Raw genomic sequence first — 23402 nt, 5'->3', positions numbered from 1 at the left:
CCTACCTTTGTAAACCTCAGCTCAGCAATTTCTGTGGAGCTACCACGGTTCTGTGCAACTGGGCTCAAGGAACACAAGTTCTACACATTGTATGTGAATCAAACCACCAAAGCTCTGTCTAAACCCATCAGTGTTTAAACCTGCATACAGGAATGTTCAGACACCGTTTCTCTTCTGGGTCCAGTTTTCAAATGAAAGGCTTCATATCACAATCTGTTTCTATGCACCTTTTTATATAGCCAGGAATTTGGATATCAGGGATAGGCAATTGAGTTGTGGCTTTGACATGCCTGTTTGGAGATACAAACACTTAGATGCTCAAGAGTCAGCAACTGTGGCCACTCCACTGTAAAGTGAAATTTATTCCCGGGGTGGTCAGTATGCATGGTGCCCCCTGGGGAGTGCAGAGTGCTTTTTCATCATTCCTCTTTGTGCCTTCAGGTCACTGAGTATAATCAAGTTTGGAATGGCCCTACAGTTTCACTAAATGCAGTCAGCAATGAAACTATATTTTCCTCTGATTTCTCTTGGTTTAGTTTTGCCAGTAATTGTCACAAAACCACTCCAGAACCAGCAAGCTGAAGAAGGTGGCACCATCACTTTGAGCTGTGAAATCTCAAAATCAAATGCCACTGTGCAGTGGAAGAAGGCTGGGAAAGTGCTGCAACCCAGTGATAAATACAAGATGCACCAAGCTGGGTCCGTGGCTGAGCTGATGATTCTCAACTTGAGTGAAGCTGATGCTGGGGAGTACATGTGTGATACAGGGGACCAGCAAACCACCGCCGTTGTGCGTGTGAAAGGTAGGACTTTGTGTGGGGAAGGGCTGAACAGAGCTCATTACTGGGGCACTGACATGTGATTGGGAAATTTGACAGTTAGGCATTGTCCTATGCCCAAACTGAGTCATAGGGATTTTGGATAAGGTTGATTTCAAGGTTTTCTAGGGAATCAGAAACAAGTGTTTAGTCATGACCTTGTGGTTTTATGTTAATGTCAACCACTCAAATCTATTGACAGTGTTTTCACTATACATATATTATATTATAAATGTAATGTGTCTTGTGGGTATTAGATCTTTCAAATAGTACAGTACTGTCAAGAATGAGTATAACACAAAGTTTAAAGTGGAAAAATAGGAAGTATCTCTTGAATGCAGTTATCAAACTTAGTTGACCTTTCCATAAAGAACCAGCAGCAACCATAGTGGAGATGCTGAAGGACGTCACTTCATATGAAGGGGAAGATGCAGTCTTTGAATGCAGACTGTCCCAGGAAACAACTCAGGATGCTCAGTGGTTCCTGGGGGATGTTCCCTTGCAATCCAATGAAATGAATGAGATCAAAGTCCAAGGGACACGTCACACTTTGATCCTGAAGAAGGTGACACTAGAAGACTGCGGACCCATCAGCTTCAAAGTGGGGCAGCATACCTCAGGGGCACAGCTAACAGTCCAAGGTGAGCTACTTACCAAACAGAAGGATTTAGAAAGTACTCGTAAGCGCTGCCAGTGTTGCCTTCATTTTTGGAGAAGTGTATTTTGAAGGAAGGGTCTCTGCAAATCTTGGGGATTCATCTAACACAGTTTGGGCATTTTAGAGTTAGATATGCACACCTGAGCCAGTCATTTCAGACCTTTTTATAGTCTATGGAGTGAAGCAGAAATCCATGGAGAACTAGTCAACCTATCCCCAGACAAGCATCTAAGATACATTAAAATCAACACCAAAGAACATCAAGAATAGCTTCCGAATTCATTTCCTACTTGTCATGTTTTCAGATCCTTGCCCCAAAAACAAAACCCTTCAGTTATTCTGATTTGGAAAGGCTGGCCATGTCAGTGCCTTATCTTGTTTGTTCCTCTTCCATCTGGTTGCAAATGCAACTATCACAGAATCACAGGGGTTGGAAGGGACCTCTGTGGATCATCGAGTCCAACCCCCCAAAAGCAGCAGGTTGCACAGGAAAACATCCAGGCAGGCTTTGAACAGAGGAGACCATAAGCGTACAGCTCCGATCTCAGGGCAGTGCTGGATTCCACACGTGCAGCAGTGTTTGCATCTCTTCTCTGCAGCCACTCCAGTCACCTTTGTGAAGGCTCTGCACAGCCTGGAGCTGCAGGAGGGTGGCACAGCCCACTTGTGCTGCGAGGTGTCCCGGCCCGACGTCCCCGTGCAGTGGAAGAAAGGCACATCTGTCATCCACTCCAGCCAGAAGTGCAGCATCAAGCAGGATGGGAATGTGCACACGTTGGTCATTCACGATTTGGACTGTGAGGACTCAGGAGAATACAGCTGCCACACAGCTGATGGGAAGACCACTGCCAAATTAGAAGTTAAAGGTATGATTTCCTCTTTGCTCAACAGCTCTGAGACAGCAGCTAGAAGAATACGTTGCGCTCTTTGGAGCATCCTAGTATGAGAAAGGCACTGAGGTTCTGGAATAAGTGGAGCAGAGGCCACAAAGTTTGTCATGGGACTGGAGAAGGTTGAAGTATAAGGAGAGGCAGCTGGATTTGTTCAGCTTGAGGAAAAGAAGGTTGAAGGAGGAACCTCGTTGTTGTCTGCAAATGTCTTTTGGGGGTCTACAGAGAGGAGAGAGACAGACTTTTATTAGGGTGTGCAATAAACTGATGAGAGACAAGAAGCACAAATTAATCAAGAGAAATTCAGATTAGGGAAGTAAAACACCTTTTGTGGTGCGGGCTACTCAGATGATGGAGTGGTGACACAGAGAGGTGGGGGAATTCCCTCCTTGGAGGACCTCAGAGGTCCCCCCAGCCTTAACCATTCCCTAACTGATCCTTTCCTGCATGATCTGAAATTGTTCTTGAAATGGTGCGGTTTTGGGTCAGCAGGAATGCATTGTTTGAGAACTTCTATCCATTCTATCGTCTTATTTTTGGATGAAAAAGCATTTGGGCTTCAAAAAGGATTCTTGAAATTAGTTGGGAACATTTAGGATATAGGGAAAGAAATGCAGCTCGTGTAGAATGGGATTTTTTTCCTGCTGGTTAACTCCCTTCTCCTCCTCTGTCTGGCTTGGAAATAGACATCCTTCTTACCCAGATGCACAAAGCCAAAACTGTACACGATCTTCATGAATGGCACAACTGCTGCAGTTCTTACCAGTACCTTGTCAACAAAACAATCCTCTCTTTTCTATCTGTGTTTCGCCTGTTTGTTGTCTTTGCACCTCTCCCCCCTTGAAGCCCTCCCTGTGCTTTTCGAACACCGGCTGAAAAACGAGGAGGTGGAGGAAGGGTGCACTGCTGTGTTGCACTGTGAGCTGACGAAGCCCAGCGCTGTGGAGTGGAGGAAAGGAGATGAGGTGCTGCACTCAGGTGACAAGTATGAGATCCGGCAAGAGGGGACGCGTGTCGAGCTCTTCATCTACGATGCTGAGGCTGAGGATGCGGGTGATTACACATGTGACTCAGGGGATCAGCAGACCACTGCATCGTTGCAAGTCAAAGGTAGGTCAAGCCTTGCTGGAAAGCAGAAAAGCTCTGGCTGCCTTCTATAGAACTGAAATCATAGAATCACCAAGGTTGGAAAAGAGACCTCCAAGATCACCCAGTCAAACCATCCGTCCATCACCAATGTTGGTCACTAATGGAAATCTAATCACTGACATTCTGTGTTTGTGAATTCAAAGTACAGGAAGGGTTTTGATCCCAAATCTGCTCTTTAAAGAAGAATGCAGGCCCATTGTAAGTGAAGCTGTTACAGCTATTTGTGCCTAAGCTGCACTAGATCTGTGGCTGTGTCTTTTTCTAGTGTCTGTTCTTCTGGATTGTATAGTTTTATTCAATTTATACTGAGTGCTGTGTATTCTAACTCAGGCAGCAAGATCATGCTTCAAGATCCTGAGCTTAGCACCCCCTAACCAGTGCTCTGCACTACAAGGAAAAACACTGAGATGCTGGAGAGTGTCCATGGTAGGGTATGAAAACTATGAAGGGCTTGGGGCACAGTCCTATGAGAGCAGCTGGGGAAATGTGGCTCAGGCTGGAGAAAAGGAGGCTCACGGGAACCCTTATCACTCTCCAGAACACACTGAAATGGTAGTGAAGTTGGGGACAGTCTCTACTCCCAGATAACAGCGATAGAATGAAAAGTGATGGCCTCAAGCTGCACCGTGGAAGGTTCAGGGTGAATATTGGGAACAACTTCTTCCAAGGAGTGGCAATGTGTTGGCACAGGCTGCCCAGGGAGGTGGTGGGGTCACCATCCCTGAAGGTATTCCAGAACCATGGAGATGTGGCACTGAGGGATGTGGTCAGTGGGCATGGTGGGAGTCGGTTGGTGGTTGGACTTGAGGATCTTAGAGGTCTTTTTCAGCCTGAATGACTTTATGATTCTCCTCAGTATGTTGTTTCAGTGATAAAATGTCCAAATGCTGCTATTGGTAGTTTTTTTCCTCTAATTGTTTATAGTGAAGATTGTGGGTATGCACAGGTGAAACCCCTTACCTCAGCCCATGACCTCTGCCAATCCTATATCGAGCAGTGGTCATCTTCACACCATCAGTGTCCAGGGCACAATCCCAAAGTCCTGCTCTGGGCTTGGTATCGTCCTCAGGGAGCTGTGGTTCAGAAAGGTGGGAAATGCCAAGCTGCAGGAAACTGCATGCAAGTCCCTCACCTCTGGGCACAGTCACTGTTGAGACTGCTTCTCCACTGCAGTACTACCCGTGCTGTTTAAGGAAGAGCTGAAAAATGTGGAGTCTGAAGAAGGGGGAACAGCTATCTTGCACTGCGAGATTTCCAAGCCAGATGCTCCCGTAGAGTGGAGAAAAGGAGGGGTGGTCATTCAGCCCAGTGAGAAGTACGAAATGAAGCTGAAGGGCTGCACTGCAGAGCTGATCATCCACGGCGTGGAGCTCGACGACTGTGGGGATTACACCTGTAGCACTGGATATGAGATCACCGCAGGTTCTGTGTATGTGCAAGGTAAGATGAAGGCTGGTGGAAGTGCCCTGGTTTTGCTGCCTGAATTCTTTGCTCTGTGATCGTTGGCAGTAACTGCCCAAACTTGTCTCAGATGCAAACCAATGGAATTCCATTCTTTTTGTCCCTGATTTAAGTGACAATACAAACATTTATTTTCAAGTTCAGATCTGATCAGTGCTTATAAATTACCACAATTCAGGACAGTGACTGTGCTGTGCACCAAAGGAGATGGTGGTGCTGCTTAAAAGCCATTTGGCTGGACCAACTATTACAAAAAATACTGAATATGTGATGTTGTTCAGTACGGCTTCTATCATGGCTGATATCTGTTTTACTTTTTTAGTATACTGAACATAAATATCCCATTTAAATGTTAAGCTTCCCATCCGCCTCACACCGCCTACAAATGTCGGTGCAGATGGCTGCAACACACAGGAACTCCTCATGGACGCTGCCCTTGCAATGAAACAGCTGTTGCAGACGTTCATGCTGCCCTACATGTGGTCAGGTAGGAGGTGGGTGAAGGGTAGAAGAAAAATTAAGCTTATTTTTAACCCTGGAACAGCATTACAACTTTAATTCTCCTGGACCACGTGCACTGTTGCTTCGGTTAGTTCAACAGGAAGGAACTTGTGTATGCTTATGCTTTTTCTTTTCCTTTGGCACCTTCTCTTGCTCTGTTATGCAGAAGAAGAAGCAGTCATAGTTTCTGGTTTAAAGAACACAGACGTCTTTGTGGGTGAGTCGGCCACTTTCACCTGCGAGCTGTCGCACCCAGGCGTGAAGAACGTGCAGTGGTGGCTCGATGGATCTCCCCTTCACAACAACTTTGTGACTGAAATCTCTGAGCAGGACGGGATAATCCACACTTTAACCCTAAATGACGTGGCGTGCCACGACTCAGGCACTGTCACCTTCAGAGCTGGCTCTCTTATATCTTCAGCTAAATTATTAGTCAAAGGTATTTGGTTGTTAGAAAGACAGATGACCACCTCTGGGATTGCTCAGTGTGCAAGTGCTTCTGCCTTCCTGGCTACCCTTACTAAATCTCTCCGCAATTTCTCTGTGGCACAATAGTCCTGCAGCTCTGCGCTTCAGCAGGGCAGCCATACTCCAGAAGTCTTGTAGGTACAACCACATCAACACTTCAGTGGTTGAGGTGAGGAAGGGTTGCAGGGCCAGGACTACTCTTTGTACTGGACATCTCAGTAGAGCTGAACCAATACAGGAGAAGAAACTGTGCTTTCACCTCAGTGGTAGCGCCTGATTTTTTTCATCTCCTTTCAACTTCTTTCCTTGTAATACCACAATTAACCAAGACAAGGCCTTGTGCTCATATGCTGATGGCTTCAGAGCTCACTCTTGAAACCAGATGGTATATGACATTGCTGCATCACTAATGGCAATGTGGGCCACGTTTGTTGATTGCCAGAATGCTAATGGTCATCGTTGTACTAGCAAAGTCTTGTCTGTTGGATGAATGTTGTTTCTTATTTGGTAAGGGTAGCCACAAACTGCAAATAACACTGAGCTCCAGACTTCAAGGTAAAGCAAGCTGCTTCCTGTTCAGTCCTTTTATGGCCATTGGGAAAAGTTGGGTTGGGTTTTTTTTGTTTGTTTGTTTGTTTGTTTTAAAAAGGTAACACATTCCTCACTTGGAAATGGGATTTTTATATAAAGAGATAGAAAGCCTTGGATGTTCTTTATTAAAATCTACTCTCATGCTGTAGCTATTCACCACAACGATCCACACTATGGCACTGGGTCAGAGATTGATGTCTCCTTCTCTGTCTAATGGTGACCCTCGTGCATTCAGTGATAAAATGCCAAATTATTTGTTTCTGGCATCAGAATAGCACAGCATCGATGCAGTGTGTAAAACCCAAGAAGCACCTGTCCATGTGAATAGATTCTGAGTTCCTCATTTCCATAGTCAAAATGTGGTTCCAGGCTCTGTAGGCAAAGATCTCCACTGGGCATAAAGCATAAAATAAAACCAAGTGCATCAATCAGTTAGGTATTCTGTGCAGCCAAGTAAGGTGCTCCAGGGAAATTTTAATTTCGCATTATCACAGCATTTTTCATGTTGGGAGCTTTGGAGATTGTCTCACCCAAGCCCATAGCTTCTAGACATGTGGATACTTTGTGCTTCTGTTAAGGCAAAATTTCTTTCATGTAAACTTGAATCCTGGTAGCATATGACTGTAACTGGATTAGGATGAAGGAGGTTTTAAAACACCCCTGTTACACTGTTGTCAATAGGACAGTAAAAACTGGTCAACTTCTAACAATGCTTGTGTAACAGCCAACTTCCTGCACTTCATTTTGGCCAGAAATACAGAAACAGATCTGTCATCAGACTATCACTGTCCTAGAACTGCATTCACTCAGTGACCCATCATGAGGAAACATTTGTGTATACGCAAATGAGAAAAGGCTGAGAGCTGCTTCCTCCTTGGGCCGGGTGAGGATCACAGACCTGCTGCAGCCTTTTGGCTCCTAAGGCCCTAGGAGCTTCCTGCTGTTGGGGCTGCCAAGGATTTAGCCCAGCGGTGGGATGTTGCCACTGGATCTGGGACTCCTTCCTTCTTCAAGACCACAGGTGACATTTGCTGTGAGGAGAGTGTCTGCATCCCACGAAATGGGATGGTAGAGTATTCCTCCATGTGCAAAGACACCTTCTTGCTTCTTCAGTCCTGGTGTAACAAAACATCTCCAGGCTCTGCCATGGACACCTTCTCTCCATTCGCACACTTGCAGACACAGTGAATGGTGGAGGGAGACTTAGAGAGCAGGATCAAGACTTGGAAGAAGTTTCTAAGAGGTGTTAGTAGAACAGTCTTTGCTTCCCACTGTCTTCCAGTAACACACCAAACCCTCCACCTGATTCACCAGTTTCAACAGGAGCATTCAGACAGAGTTGCAGGGTGGTTTATTCTAGCTGATCTGTGATCAGAAGAACAACCTGGAAATAAAGGACACTTATTAGCCTTCTCTGTCATCTTTTTATGCTGAGCTGCACCATCAGTCGCCCTACCAAGTTCCTAAAGGCGTTGATGTGGTTCTGATGGGAAGGATGCTGCAGAGAGACTTCACATTTCAGATTTCATTACGTTTTTTCTTTTCAGCATATCAATTGCAGTTGTATGCAGGTGATCCAATTTGACATCTTGGGAGATACTCCTGGGCTGCTTTGGAAGCTCACAGTGTTTGGAGGTTAGATTTACTCTGCTTCTCCAAGAAGCAGAAATACTTTTTTAAAAGAAAGACTCTGAACGTTTAAAACCAATCCCCATCTTCAGAGGAGCTGCTCCCAACATTTCTGGGGCTCTCAACTAGAGATTGCAGTGGTTGATGGGGGAGAGTTCAATAGCTTCACATAGCTGAGTCTCCAGAACAGCTGCTGTGTAGAGCAAAAGATTGTCCTTTTTCTCCAAATTACATCTCTCACTGGCACATGACAGGAATTAATATTTGCATTTGCGCATTGCATTTCTGTTGAGTGAGAACAGAAGGAGCCTCCAGTAGGGTTCATGGCACTGAGAGATCACGTACTGCAGGGAACACCTCACTGCAGCCCACCTACTGCACTTTCTGTCTCAGATTTGCACTCCTGCCATGTTCTGGGAAGCGCAAGTGTTTCACACCCTATGTGAAACCTCTCATCTAGAGCACCTCAGCAGTGCTGGGAGGAAAATCAGAACTGGAGGGGATCTTGGCATCGAGGCAGTGCGCAAAACCCAAACTCTGCGCAGAAGTTCATATTTGGGATGGTCAAAGTGCAGGCTGGTGGTCCATTGCCCATTGTGACAGATAAATTTTAACGTGCCAGTTTTGCTTCAATCCTGCTTAATGCTGACACGAGCACAAACTAATCTGTTCATGCCCAGTGTGTCCAGTCAGCTTCCTGCTTGCACTTTCACTCTGCTTGCTTCCCATGGGCTCTGTGCTTGTCAAAAGTCTCTAAGTTGCCATTTCCATGAGGATCCACTAATGCATGTCCTTCCTGACGTGTTGGTTGACAGATCCAACCATTGAAGTGGTCAGTCCCATGCAGGATATAACTGTTGATGAAGATGGCACAGCAGAGTTCATATGCCAGTATTCTAGGCCAGTACACGCCATATGGAAGAAAAATGATCAGGAAATACTTGCAGATGGGCAGCGAGTGATTATCGATCAGGACTGGAATGTAAGCATGCTAAAAATTAAACCTACGGTACCAGAAGACAGTGGCATCTATTCTTGTGAAGCTGAAGGCACTAAAGTGATGGCTGCACTTGATGTTCAAGGTGAGGTCTTCCAGCCAAAGAGGAAGACTATCGTGGTTTCCAACTAAGAGGTGGAAAAATCATGGCAGCATCTCTCAATAAGTGACACGTTAGAATCTTTTGTGTTCGTGCCAGTGCTGACAATGATGCTGAAAGTAAACTAGGAGTTATTGGGAACTGAATATGAAACTGCAGCATTTCACTGGAGCTTAGTTCTAATTAATGCTCACTTATTACACCACTTACACGTCATACCTCTTCCACATGGAACTGGATTTGGCTGCCACATCAGCGCTATGGAATGCCTCCTGCTGAATTATTGTGAACTTACCAATATAATGTTGGTCCAAAAGAATAATAATCACATTTTTTGTGCTCTTACAGAACGCTTTTTACACACGAGTTCTCTAACATAGGTAATGGATAGCATCAAACCCATTTTTATTTCCAACTAAGCTAAAATAGCTTGGGATTTTACTTATTTCAAATACTGATCACTTGGGAAGCACCTTCTCGCTCGTAATCAGCATTTGTAAGGGTCCTGAGGATGAGCAGATAAAATGAAGTGTAGGTTTATGATTTGATATGGATGTCTGTTGGTTTTTTCCTCTTGTTTGTATATGGAATTTTTGTTTTCAGTCACCAAGTGAATTAGCTCAACCAGCAAGTATGAGGGTTCCAATCTGATTTCTGGGCTGCTGTGTTTTGTTTCTAAAAAATTATGCCTTCTTGTCTAATTAGAGATGTGAATACTGTTCACTCTTCAGGCTATTATTAGCATTTTCTACGTTGATGAACTTTTGGGGCTAAAAAGGTATTAATGAATATTATCTAAAAGCAACCCGAGGAGGTAGGATCTGCGGTTACCTGCAGATCGAGTTATCTAGTTTTCATAGTTAGGGAAAGAAGTGCTCAGAAAAGGCACCAAAAAAAAGTCTTGGATTGGTCCCAGTGAAATCATACGCTCTCCAAGGTTTACAAAACCCTCACTGTTCTCCAGAAGTACGAATATTGTAAAATACAAGAATGCTTTAGTAGCTCATGCCTTTTTCTGCTATCGAATGAGTAAATCCGCATTATTTTTCACTTTGTGTAGAAGAGTTCTAATGTCTCAGGGCATTGATTTATGTCGTAGATGGCACTGAGCACTGTATGATATCTGTGTAAATCGTATCTACCTAACTGTGCATCCCCACTGCTGTGCATATCACTTACCCATGGAGTTAGTCTAACAGAAATCACACTTACAAGCACCAGCCTCTGCTTAGTTTGGCATCAGGCTGGTTGTTTACCTACAGAGGCCAACAGATGCATGCACTGACTGCAGGCAAATGGTAGATAAGGGCACATTTCTGACCACACAATTAACTGCACATGCATGAGAAAATAAGCCTGATCTGTTACCACTGAGCCTGAGTAATGATTCAGAAACTTACAGTTGAAAATCCTGTTAATATAGATTTTAATTCTTTGTGTGTTTCCAAGAGGCAGACATGCAAAATGTATTGTTAGCTCAGACGGCAGTTTTTTTACCAGCTATAATGCTCTCTTCTATAGCTTTGCATGAGAGGGAGTAAGGCTGCACCGTGAGCAGTCATTTTGTTGACATCTCCCAGTTCTGATGGCAGTTATACTGCCTGGGAGATCTGGGAGAAACTTTTCCTCTTGTGAGACTGAAGAGATTTGATCATGCTTGATCTTCCTGAGCTGTCCCTTCCTGTCAACTATTCGACTGGTTCATAGGAGCACTAACATTTTTTATCTTTACTTGCAGAAACAAAAGTCAGGTTTCTGGAGGAAGCCTAGATGAAATGAGGACCCATAGGTTTATCATTATTTTTAAACAATCTCAGTAGTTACAATGTTTTTATATATATATTGTGTTAGAACCTGGTGGAAAAATAACAGCTAAGGAGTTGGGCTTGATGATCCTTGTGGGTCCCTTCCAACTCAGGTTATTCTATGATTCCAAACTAAGCCTTCAAGCACAGTCTATCTCATCCCCACCCTTTCCATCAGCTTTCCAGCAGTGGGAATCATCCGATGATCCAAGGCTTGTTGATACTCAGATGTACGCAGCAGGCAATTAATGCTGCTGGTTTTCTTTCCTTGCTAGCCAAGAACAGCATCGTCCAGGGCCTGGAGAACGTGGAAGCAGTGGAAGGAGGGGAAGCCCTGTTTGAATGCTACCTTTCCAAGCCTGAGTGCTACAACTACAACTGGCTGATTGATGACGAGCCTGCCAAAACTACAGAAAACACAGAGATGGTTTACTTTGAAAATGGGCGCAGGCATCTGCTGCTGCTGAAGAACCTCACTCTGCAGGACAATTGCAGGGTGACTTTTATGTGCAGTGATGCAGTGACCTCAGCCTTCCTCACAGTGAAAGGTAACTGCTGTACATACATGGGGTGTCTTACCTTTCTGACAGGGGAGGACAAATGAGTCAGGAATGTGTTACGGATGGCAGAGAGAGGAAGTTCCTTTAGGTATTTCCATTGTGTTTTCCTGCTACTTGGAAAAAAAAGGCATTGCTTGGTTGGGTATTGCAAGCTTTGTGAAGCTTCAGCCAACATGAGTATACCATTTGTTCAGGTGTTGTATGTGACCTTCATTTTAATGATCTCCTTGTTCTCCAAGGCCTGACTGTCCAGAGATTCAGCGTGAATATCCACCTCTCTTACCTCTATTTGTTTCTGTGATTGAGGGTCTGATTACCTATTTTCCCCTGTAGGATGGCGTCTGCAGATCTTGCAGCCTCTCACGGATGTGGAAGTCTCTCCAGGGCAGAAAGCTACATTCAGCTGTTCTCTAAGTGAAGCTGTGCCAATTAATGAAGTTACCTGGTATTTTAATGATATGGAGATCCAACCAGATGAGGACTGGGAGATACAAGCAGATGGAAACAAATACAAACTTATTCTGAATAAAGCCCAACCGCATCATTCAGGAGAGGTGACGTTTGCTTCCAGAGAAGCAATTGCATCAGCCAAGTTATCTGTGCTAGGTAAGTCCATTTGTTGTCCATGCCTGTCATTGTAGCCCAGCAACACAGGAAATAGAATCTCCTTTGGAACAGAGCTACAACCTCAACTTTTCTAACTTTTGTGCTGATTTTTTATCTTTGCCTTTCATGTCCCAAGGTAGCTATCTTAATCTAAGAAGGTGCTGCAGGGCAACTTGCTCTTTGACCAGCAGTAATTGAGCCTGTCAGAAGAGAATTAGATCAGGCCAGTGATGGTAGAGATGTTCACCAGCTTCCTTTCACTGCAGCCTTTTTTAAAACATAACATAGTCGCATGGAAGTCAATTTACGCAGAGTTCAATGCCACCCTCAGCAAATGTGGATATGGGGGGAGTTGTGCTAGAATGCATGTGGAAAAATTAGTAGGGGCAGAACAGAACCCTTTGAAATCTGCTGATCTACTCCAGCACAAAGGCAACCAGTATTTCAGATTACTGAGCTGCATGTTACAGTCTTATGGAATTCAACCACATGACATCCACCTCAAGCTTCACAGACAGGAGAGTGAGAACCTCTTGGAGTATTTTGTGAGTGGAGAAGACAGTAGTTGCCAAATACCCTTGTAGGGTACGTTGTACAAACGATTTGACAAGTCCATCCCAGCTCCCCAAGACCTGTCTCCCTCCCACAGTGGGATAGGTTGATCACCCAGGAATGGCACAGCCCCACGGATGGTTATGAGATAATTGCAGTGTGTTTTAGCTGTACTTAAAGATCTTCAAGAACCATTAACTGACCATCCTGTCTTTAAATTACTACAGGTAGTCTGTCTGTCATTTTAATTAATTCTGAAGTCCGTGGTATCTTCAACTTCAAACAATTTTGGGCAAATACACCTTAGGATTTTAAAAAAATTATTCTCATGAACTTCCTCTGTTGGTTTTCTGTGTGAAATTTGCCTGAAAATGTAGGAAAGAAGTCTACGTAAGCTTTGTGGTGTACAAAACATGGCCAATGGATTGTGGTCAATTGCTCATCATCCTTCCGCGGTCAGTGATCAGTGGCCCTTGATTTTTCCTCCACGGTCAATGGCAACTCTCGCCTTCTCCTCAACTCCCAGTAAAACCAGGAGTTGGATGGGTTTTATGGGTTTTATTCTGGGGGTTTTATGGTGGTGACAGGTTGACAGTTGGACTTCGTGATCCTAGTGGTCTTTCCCAAAGATAACATGATGTCCACCAAGACCAAATCTAAGCTGTATAAAATCAAAGCCCAAATGCACTCAGAGCTTTCAGCCAAGTTCCTTAACAACACGCACAATATAGAGTCATCTTTATTTTGAGTTGAGTGGGACAAAGCAGCAGGAAAAAGTCACAATAATAATTGACACTGAGTGTCTGAGAGGGCAGATGGAAGATGAATATTTGTTCTCAGCACTGTAGACCAGTGCAGGAGAAATCAGTGGCACAGGTATTCATCTCATGGTCACAGGCACGTACACTTGACTTTACAATGAACCAAACGTTGCGCTTGTTGTCCTTCCGTCTCATTGCTTGTAGAAGGCTCTCAGGTTGCTTTAGTAGAAAGCAATATTGCTCACACTGTTCATCACTGGACCTCTGTTGTGCCTTCAGCCCATCCCGATCCCCCTGAAGAACCAAAAGTTTTACACACAAGCAGTCACTCTGTGACTCTGTCTTGGTACAAGCCGCTGAGCGACGGTGGTTGCGACATCCTAGGCTACCAAGTGGAGAGAAAAATCCCAGGTGTTGGCTGGCAGTCATGCAACAAGAGCATAATTCAAAGCATGGAGTTTGTGGTGGACAATCTCACTCCAGGAGAACCCTACAGATTCCGCGTCTCGGCTGTAAACAAAGTTGGGGCCAGCGAGCCAGCACAGTTCCCTCAAATGGTGCAGCTAGGTGAGAAAGGAAAGATGGCCCCATGGAGGACTGCAAGCTGCTGTCGGCCTGTTTCGCATGGCATGTCTGCTTCTTCCGTTCCGGGTATCTCCTGGAAGAGTTCAATCAGCAGCATCTTTCAGTGCTTTGCTGCCAGCACAGTACAGGAGAATGAGCTTGGACAAATTGTTCTGGGCTGTCACAAAGCAAAACCCGCTGTGTTGTTACTGTCCAAAACTTCCTCTAAGCTGCATCAAGCTGTCTTGTGGCCTGCACTGCATCCATGTGTTGTCCAATCACCACGAGTTTCTTTTCTGGTGGAGCTTAGGTGGAATGAGTCGGAAGGGGCATGTGGGGATGTGTTTGGGTAACCAAGGCTGGCACTGATGTGGGCCTGGGCACTGTTGTCTTCTTCACCCATCTTTCTTCATATGATTGCATATCTTTTGTGATAACCCCTATGAAGGAGTACTGGAGAACACAGTTTCTTCGCTGCCTGTTGGTATGACTTCGGAAGTGGAATGGAGAGCCACTCCGTCAACCTTTTCTTGCAACTTCTTCCATGATAACTGAGAGCCCAGAAAATTCCCCAGAATGACAATAATAATAAAAATTAAAAATCACTTTTTTTTTTTTTTAAGGTCAAATTTGATGTTTTTGCAACATTACTTCCAGTGTGCCAGCTGGACCTCAGCAACTGTTTATGCTCACTGCCTGCAACAAATCCAAGGGATTTGGGGCAGAGACTCCCTCACCAGGTGCAATGGGCAGACGGGCGGATGGCACTCAGATGTGCATTGGCTTATAAGGTCCCAGTCAACATCTCAGCATTTCATGCACTTGTCACAACTTCATTTTGATTACTGCTGTTGTACAAGCAGCATGGCACTGGCAAGTCTTCTTCCGAAGTAAAGATCTTATTTTAAATATTCTTTAAGCTTTCTGATATATTTTTTGAATATATCTCTTCCTAAACTACCATGATTATATATATTTTTTAATCTTTTTGAGCAACCTGGTCCTGAGTGAGTTATCCCTGCTGAACCACCAGCAGGGTGGTTGGAACTAAATGATTGTAAAGGTCCCTTCCAACCCAAACCATTCTAAGATTCTATGATTGGAATGAATACAACTTTTAACAATCTTTTTTCTTTTTTATTCTTATTCTTTCATTGTTTTCTCACATCACTTCTAAACATTTAAGATCTGCTTGGATCCATAGGACTGCTTGAATATTGGTTGTGATGGGTAAATGAAGGTCAGCAAAAGAAACAGAAAAAGGGGAAAAATGCAATGACTTTTGCATGCATACATTTAAATGGAATTGGTTTCACCCCTAGGAGAGCTTGTGCAGTTATTCTGGAAGTGCAAATTTTGGATGCTGCCAGTGATTTATTTATTTTTTTTCCATTTTCTTTTGCTCGTCTGCAGCACTTAAAGAATCCGTAAATGAACGATGGGATGTTCAAATACTTTATAGAGTGCTCTGGAATGCCTTGAAGCTTATGGTGTATTCTTTTTGTTAATTTACCTAGTTTTTTTTTTACAATTACAGAGCCTCCAATTACAGTCACCCATCCTTTGGTGGGTGGATCAGTCTCCGAAGGGGAGGTGGCTCGCTTGGAGTGCAAACTGTCAAGGGAAATCAAAGAGAACGTGACGTGGCTCAAAGGGAAAGAACCAATACAAACTGGAGGAAGATACGAAATCCTCTCTGATGGAAAAAAGCAGATACTCATTATACACGCATTTAAAGCTGAAGATCAGGACACATACACCTGTATGGTTTCTCCAGAAGTCAAATCTGTTGCCAGCTTGTGCCTTGAAGGTATAGAGTGTGCATTGCTGTGATGTTTAATCTATTTTGTCTATGGACATCCAGGGGCATCTCCATAGCCTGGACTGGAATTTGTTTCCTTTGACAAGCTATATCTAAAAATTTGCAGATTAGAATCATAGAATCATAGAATCACCAAGGTTGGAAAAGACCTAAAAGCTCATCCAGTCCAACCATTCACCTATCCCCAATAGCTCCTACTAAACCATGTCCCTCAACACAACATCCAGCCTTTCCTTGAACACCCCCAGGCTCGGTGACTCCACCACCTCCCTGGGCATCCATTGCAGTGCCTGACCACCCTTTCTGAACAGTAATACTTCCTCATGTCCAGCCTGAATCTCCCCTGCCGTAGCTTGAAGCCATTCCCCCTGCTCCTATCACTGATGACAGAGAGCAGAGGCCGACTCCCAGCTCACTACAACCTCCCTTCAGGAAGTTATAGAGAGCAATGAGGTCTCCCCTGAGCCTCATATTCTCCAGGCTGAACTTACTCTTTTCTTACTCTTTGGTTTAACTCAGTATGTTTTTGAGTCTCTGATAGTTTTGAACTGCTCAGATGAGATTCTCCTGGGTTGCACAACACTCTCAGACATAGGTTTGTATTTGGAGTGGTCCACTGCAGAGTCGGGAGTTGGACTTGGAGATCCTCGTGGTCTGTTCCAACTTGGGATAATCTATTTTTTTCTATTCATTTCTATTTATTCAAATGTGTAAGGAATTAAAAACATGTCGTTTGGCCCTGTTTTATGTACATGTTACTTGGATGTCGCAGGATAGCTGCAGGATAGCTAACTGCTACCAATAGTCTTCTGCCCAGACATCAGAAAAAATGTTTCCACATGCTTTCTCAGAGCTTCCTTGTATGCTTTGTCATTTAACATCTTCATTTCTCCTCAGTTCCTACAGTGTCAATGCTAAAAGAGATTGCCAAGGAAGTCCCCCCTGCAAGCCAACAGGAGGAACTGGTGGATGGCCACGTCCAGCCCAGCTTGCCCCCCGAGGCTGCCCAGGAGGGAGACCTTCATCTCCTGTGGGAAGCTCTGGCCAAGAAGCGCCGGATGAGCCGGGAGCCCACCTTGGATTCCATCAGCGAGGTGCCAGAAGAAGAAGAGAAGCTTCAGAAGCTGAGGAAGGAAGAAGCAGAGCAGTCTCACTATTACTCAGAGGAGTACTCCACGTGTGATGAGCTGGCCAGGACAGGAGAAGCAGATTTTTCTTTCACAAGTTCAGATGATGAATCTCGAGCTGGGACTCCTTCGCTAGTGAACTACCTCAAGAAAGCTGAAAAGAGAAGTGTCAGTGTTACCACCAAGGTTCAGTCCACCTCCACGGGCAAGTTGTGGAAACAGTGGGAGAAATCCAGTGTGGAGACTGTTGTGGCTGCCCCTGGTGCCAAGCCAGCTGAACCAGAAATAGCAGATTTAGATGATCCTTCCATGAACAGCGCCGCTGTGAAGATCCAGGCTGCTTTCAAAGGCTACAAAGTCAGGAAAGAGATCAAGCAACAAGAGTGCCCAGTGTTTACTGAGACCTTCAAAGATTTCTCTGGTGAGCCTGGAAGCACCCTGCATCTCGAGTGTGTGGCCCACAGCAAGACCGACATGAAGGTCCGCTGGCTGAAGGATGGGGAGGAGCTGTCAGACGGTCGCTACTATCACATCGACAACTACAGCGATGGGACCTGCTCTTTGATTATCACTGGCCTGGACAGGAAGGATACGGGTAAATACACCTGTGAGGCATCCAATAAATTTGGGAAGGTTTCACACAGCGCGAAGGTGGTGATCGGTGCTGAGGAACCTCAAGCGCTTCCGAAGGAGAAGAGTATTAAACAAAGCACTGATAGTGAGACAGAGAGCTCCTCTGGCAGCGACCTGGATGATGCTTTCCGTAAAGCTGGGAGGAGGCTGCACAGACTCTTCAGAGCCAAGATCTCAACGGAGATATCCGATGTGGAGGAAGAGCTCTTTGTCAGCGCAGACGAAGGGGACGTAGAGGTGGTCGACCATCAGACGTATCGTGAGGACGATCGGTACATTTACATAAAGTTTGAGGTCTTGTCCGAGGCAAAAACAGCTGCCACTCGTTTCAGAGAGATGTTTGGCGCTCTGGGGATTCCCGTGGAGATTGATATTTTGGAACAAGGCCCAAGGAAAGTTGAATTGCGCATTGGGAAAGCAACGCCACCCACCCATGGGAAGTTTGCTCCGCCAGTTCTGAGACCACCGCCGCCTTTGCTGACTTCTGATACAGGTGGGTAAAGCAGACTGGTTTATTCTATGAAAAAGGCATCTGGAGCAGATCAGAAAATAGTCTTCTCGCTCATCAAGTAATTTCTAAAATCTTTTTATTTTTGTGCAGATATTTTCCTGGAAAGTTTACATACTTAAAAAAAAAAAAGATTTTTTAATTATTTTTCACTAGTGTCAGTGACAAGGGGAGGGACTGCAAAGTATTCACTTATTTACAGAGCTGCTTTTCACAGTAGAAATGTCCTCTACTATAATCAGATGGCCATGAATGCTGTGATCATTGTATTTAAATCAAGGAAATGCATTTCAGAGCAGCCCTGAGGGAGAAAGGACATTTGGGCAGCAGCGCTGCTAAAATACATCTTCTAACACAGTTTTTCTTTCTTCCCTCCTGATTGCCTGGCTTTAGCTCCCATGTTCCTGACTGAGCTTCAAAACCAAGAGGTACAAGATGGCTATCCTGTCAGCTTTGACTGCATTGTTGTTGGCAAACCCCTCCCCACGGTTCGCTGGTTCAAGGATGGGAAAGCTATTGAAGAAAATGATCACTACATGATCAACGAGGACCAGGAAGGATGCCATCAGCTGATCATCACGGCTGTGGTCCCCACCGACATGGGTGTTTATCGTTGCCTTGCTGAAAACAACATGGGAGTGGCTTCAACCAAGGCTGAGCTTCGAGTGGACCGTAAGTCTCAAAAGCACTGCAGAAAAAACAGAGCAAAGAGGTCACGTTCAGAGGTGGATATACATTTTTCAAGAAAAACACTGTCTACATTTGAAAAAAAAAAAAGATGTATACAAATTGCCCACAGAATGCTACACTTCCAAACTTCGTGGGTTTCCTTGGGTTTTGCCAACAGTAAGGAGTGGCTCTGAGCAAAGCTTTTGGGATAAAATGAGACCTTTCCATAAATCAGGGGGATGTGGGAGTCTGCTGCTGTAGTGTTATGAAATCGATCACTCACATTAATAAGGAAACAATTACAGTAACATGAAGGTTTTGAAGTTCAACTTACAGAAAACACTTCCTTTTCCATTTAACAGTGACCAGCACTGACTACGAGACAGCAGCAGATGCTACAGAGACGTCGTCTTATTACAGCGCCAAAGAATATGTTTCAAGGTAAAATACCAAACTCTTCACTCTTTTACCTTGGTAAGATGACTATGCTTATTTATATTAAGCCCATTTTTTGCTGAATCTGGCATGGCTGGATTAATGTCATAAAGGAATACCGACCAGCTGAGTTTTCCGGTGAAATAATTATAACAGCATTCATTTGTTGCCTTCGTGGTGGCCCGAATATTTCTCCACAATATCTTCACTTTTAATGTCATATGGTGCTGAATCTGCAGCCATGATGATGAATCACACAAACTGAATTCACCTAAAATAGGTGATCCTGATTCCTAACTCTTCGCTGGTTCGCTGACTTCCTTCTTTCCAATTCAAATCACTTCTTAGTCGAGAACAAGAGGAATCTACCACAGAAGAGGAGCAGTTGCCCCAGATCCTCGATGACCTTCATGATATTCATGTGGCACCTGGAGCACCGCTGGCTAAATTTCACCTGAAGGTGAAAGGTGAGAGGTGCCCACAACACTGCCTGTTGTTTCAGCTTTGCAGTCAGGGTGAAGTGCTGGACAAATTTTTCCCATGTGCTCTTGGAGTCACAGAATCATAGAACCACTGATGTTGGAAAAGACCTCCAAGATCATCCAGCCCAGCTGGATGTAAAAATGATTCTGCCTGTAAAAATGATGGGAACTGTTTTGGCTTCTGTATTCTTGAAACTGGTACTGAAACTGTGATAAAATCCAGAGACGTAGGTGCACGTTTTATTTTCACTGTGAATTCAGCTTTTGGCTCTGTGTGCAATGCAAGGCAAATATAAGTGTTACTTTCTCAGTGTGGAAGGTGTTTGGGTATGGAAAAAAATATAGGCAATGCCAGCAACAGAAGAGATAGAAAGAACTTTTACAAACAAATGCAATTCCACGAATTTTCAGCCAATTTTAATGTGGTAGTCCTTCAAATCAGCATCCATTGGCAGAGCTCATTGTCCACAGGGATCTGCCTGGCTGCAGATGCTCCCAAATCAATGATGGTAATTCACTCTTTGTGTCTGTGTCGGTTCCTCACAGGGTATCCAGAGCCTCGTCTCTATTGGTTCAAAAATGGGCAGCCACTGAAGGCCTCGGATCGAATCCTGAAGATTGATAGAAGGGAGCTCCACTCACTGGAAATTCTCAATGTCATGAAGTCAGATGCTGGCCAGTACTCAATATTTCTCATCAATTCTGCTGGTTCTGCATACTCATCAGCCAGGCTGGTAGTCAGAGGTGGGTACTGGCCTATTTTGGGTACCCAGTTTTCTCTCTTCCAGTGAGTCTTTCCATTTCACAGTTATTTTCCTTGAGAAAGTCTACCAAGGATAGTCAAGGGAGGTGGGGAAGGTTGTACTTAAATTGTGATGTCCTTTAATCTTAGTTCACCTGTGAATTTACTATGAATCCTAAAGATGAGAAATGCCTTTTCTCTAGGATCCGCTTGTCCCATACATCTCATACCTGCCCAATCCCGTGGACTTTAATGACTGATTTTACTAAAACTGAGTCCTCCCATAAATCATCCTTGAGGCTGTTCTACTTAGACACTACAATTTTGAGATTTGGACTATTTTTGTCATTTTTGTTCATAAATATATTTAATCATCATGTTTTAATACAACTAAGATTTCCATGTAATATGTCCTGCAATGGATAAGCACCTGAAATCATCTTTCTATTTTTCTATCAACTCGATCACAGAAAGGTATTTGTATCTGTCATTTTGCTTCTTTCCATTGTGTTGCAGATCCTGATGAGAAAGAAGAAGTGTCAGAAACAGGTGAGAGAAGCCATAGCAGGTGATGACAGACCCCCTGGGAAATTTTCAGTGGTGTGAACTCACACAGGACGTGTCACCATGTTTCATCAATGTCATTTTCAGATTCCCACGAGCAGCTGATACCACCAAGGTTCCTAGAAAGGTTTACCAATAAAAAGGTGAAGAAAGGTGCGAGCATCACATTGTCTGTAAAAGTTGAAGGTAAGTGGGTAGTTACCTAATCTCCCTGCATGACACTTGGGTTGTATATCTTTGTTCTATATCTTTGTTGTATATCTTTGTGACTCGTTCCGGACTTTCTCTGGGCCCAAGTCATTGCAGCATCATCTCCTGTACTAATCTGAGGTCTGGGGCTGTACTCTTAATTGTAACAAACTTTGTGTAGGCTGAAGGAAAGCACATCTCCACCTTCATATTCCTGTTTGTAAAAATAGGGATAACACTTAGTGGTTTTATGAAGGCGTGTTGGTTAACAGGTTTGTTTTTAGAAGGAGTCTTTATAAGTAAGCCAGATAAAGGTTTGTGCTCCTTTACTACATAACTTATTTTTGGAGAAGCAGGGTTTTTTCACAGTATGGCTCATGATTGTGTGTGAGTAACACCATTAGGAAAACTGAAGTTCAGTGCTTTGGTTTTCCTTCAGGACATCCACCACCAACCATTACTTGGCTGAAAGAAGAGTCTCAGGAAGACATCCTGTGGATCAAACCAGACACTCCTGGATATAAGCTCGCCAGTTCCAATATGCATCACAGTTTAATCCTGCTGGATGTTAAAAAGAAGTACACTGGAGCTTACACATGCATTGCTACCAACAAGGCTGGCCAGTCCATCTGCACTGCCAACCTAGAAGTTGCAGATGGTAAGCCATATGTTAAAGACACTTTCTCCTCATTGCCTTTCATACAGTTCCTAAGAGTGTGACTGATATGGAAATTAACCAAGTCACAACCAAAATAAATATCTTTTCCCAGAATGAGCCATGAATTTTCTTGCCTTGTCAGTGATGATGCTCTTAGCTTCTATAATGTTTTAGATTTTTGAACCTAGCTTTGATTAAAAGCAGCATCTTTTCGGTATAAAGAGCAGACAAATCTGAAGAAGAACCACATTAACCACAAAGAAAACAGAAAGACTATGTAAAATAACTGTCACCATTTACTGTGCCAAGAGCTACAGCAGCATAGCTTGGGCAGTGTGGAGAGATGGGATAGACAGTCCTACATCTGTGTGTGAACAGAGAGGAGCAAAGTGTTTGTGTTGCACAATTGATAGTATGCATCCCAGCTGAGGAAATGTTAATAGGTCAGAGTCACTATGTCAGTATTCCCAGTAATACATGTCGAGAAAATGTGTCTACAGTAAGCAGAACATCCTACGTCTGCTGTCCTCTGATTCTGAACCCTAATCTTGCAGTGAAAGAGGCTGAAGTCCTGACCCAGGAGCGTGTGATGGTATCAGAAGCCATAATGACCACCCTGGGGTAAGTGGCTGAAGCAGAGCAGTGCAGCTATCATCCTGCAGAAGTAAAACAGTGAGAAGTGGGGAGCTTAGTGTCTACAGAAACAAAAAGGCTACTTCCAGTGGGGATCCTGAAGATTCTGAATGCCAACATCTGTAGTACTGACCACTATCTCTCTGTAACTCATCTTTCTCCATCTTTAGCATGAGATTGGCCCTTACCAGTAGGCCTTGATACTGGGCATGCAGAGCATTTATTGATGGACACTAGCAAAACAGTTTGAGGTCCTATGAATGAGGCATCCTATACAGGCAGTAATATGAATGCCAGTCATTTCTTCACGATTATCAAGGAAGGTGGTGACAAGAACAAAGAAAGATTTTGTTCGTTTTGTATAAGAGCCTTGCCCTTTTTGTTCCTGCATACAGCAGGGGGGGTGGAACTAGGTGATATTAAAGCCTCCTTTCAGCCCAAACCATTGCATGATTCCTTTTTGTCTCTAACCAGAGAGCCAAAAAGATTAACAGGGTTAAGGTCTGCATTATCAAAAGGTTCTGCTCACTAACTTCTCACCTGCAACTGCACATGAAGAACCTACCAACTTGCCATTCTTGGCTTGGATTCTGGGAAGATACATTCTGAAAAGTGGTACTCATCTGAACCCACCCTAGCTTCTACAGTGCATCTGCCCTAAAAGAATCGACCAGTTTCACTCCAGGATGTCAATTTGCAGAGCAAATTTCCCTTCCTAAGCATTAGTTTGCTATGTGGAATTGTCTGCCTTCCTCCACTAGGACCATTTTATCGTCAATTAAAAAAACAGAGACCTAGTAGAACTAATTGACACTAGTCAATTAGGTTTA

At 44.1% G+C, this 23402-nt stretch overlaps 1 protein-coding gene across 1 annotated transcript in view; it reads left to right on the top strand.

Annotated features, from left to right (window-relative positions):
- Positions 1 to 23402, top strand: part of OBSCN (obscurin, cytoskeletal calmodulin and titin-interacting RhoGEF) — a 170512-nt gene that overhangs the window by 95299 nt on the left and 51811 nt on the right. Inside the window, exons 60-79 of the mRNA XM_052695150.1 lie at positions 537 to 803; positions 1190 to 1459; positions 2076 to 2342; positions 3213 to 3476; positions 4689 to 4955; positions 5644 to 5916; positions 8981 to 9247; positions 11343 to 11615; positions 11961 to 12233; positions 13826 to 14113; positions 15648 to 15920; positions 16830 to 18185; positions 18594 to 18872; positions 19232 to 19310; positions 19653 to 19771; positions 20333 to 20530; positions 21045 to 21077; positions 21180 to 21278; positions 21721 to 21939; positions 22494 to 22560. Coding sequence (XP_052551110.1) covers positions 537 to 803; positions 1190 to 1459; positions 2076 to 2342; positions 3213 to 3476; positions 4689 to 4955; positions 5644 to 5916; positions 8981 to 9247; positions 11343 to 11615; positions 11961 to 12233; positions 13826 to 14113; positions 15648 to 15920; positions 16830 to 18185; positions 18594 to 18872; positions 19232 to 19310; positions 19653 to 19771; positions 20333 to 20530; positions 21045 to 21077; positions 21180 to 21278; positions 21721 to 21939; positions 22494 to 22560 — 5431 coding nt within the window. The remainder of the gene's footprint in view (positions 1 to 536; positions 804 to 1189; positions 1460 to 2075; positions 2343 to 3212; positions 3477 to 4688; positions 4956 to 5643; positions 5917 to 8980; positions 9248 to 11342; positions 11616 to 11960; positions 12234 to 13825; positions 14114 to 15647; positions 15921 to 16829; positions 18186 to 18593; positions 18873 to 19231; positions 19311 to 19652; positions 19772 to 20332; positions 20531 to 21044; positions 21078 to 21179; positions 21279 to 21720; positions 21940 to 22493; positions 22561 to 23402) is intronic.

This window comes from Tympanuchus pallidicinctus, unplaced genomic scaffold, assembly GCF_026119805.1.
Source record: "Tympanuchus pallidicinctus isolate F22 unplaced genomic scaffold, pur_lepc_1.0 scaffold3, whole genome shotgun sequence".
NCBI lineage: Eukaryota > Metazoa > Chordata > Aves > Galliformes > Phasianidae > Tympanuchus > Tympanuchus pallidicinctus.
This window is presented reverse-complemented; position numbering and strand designations above follow the sequence as displayed.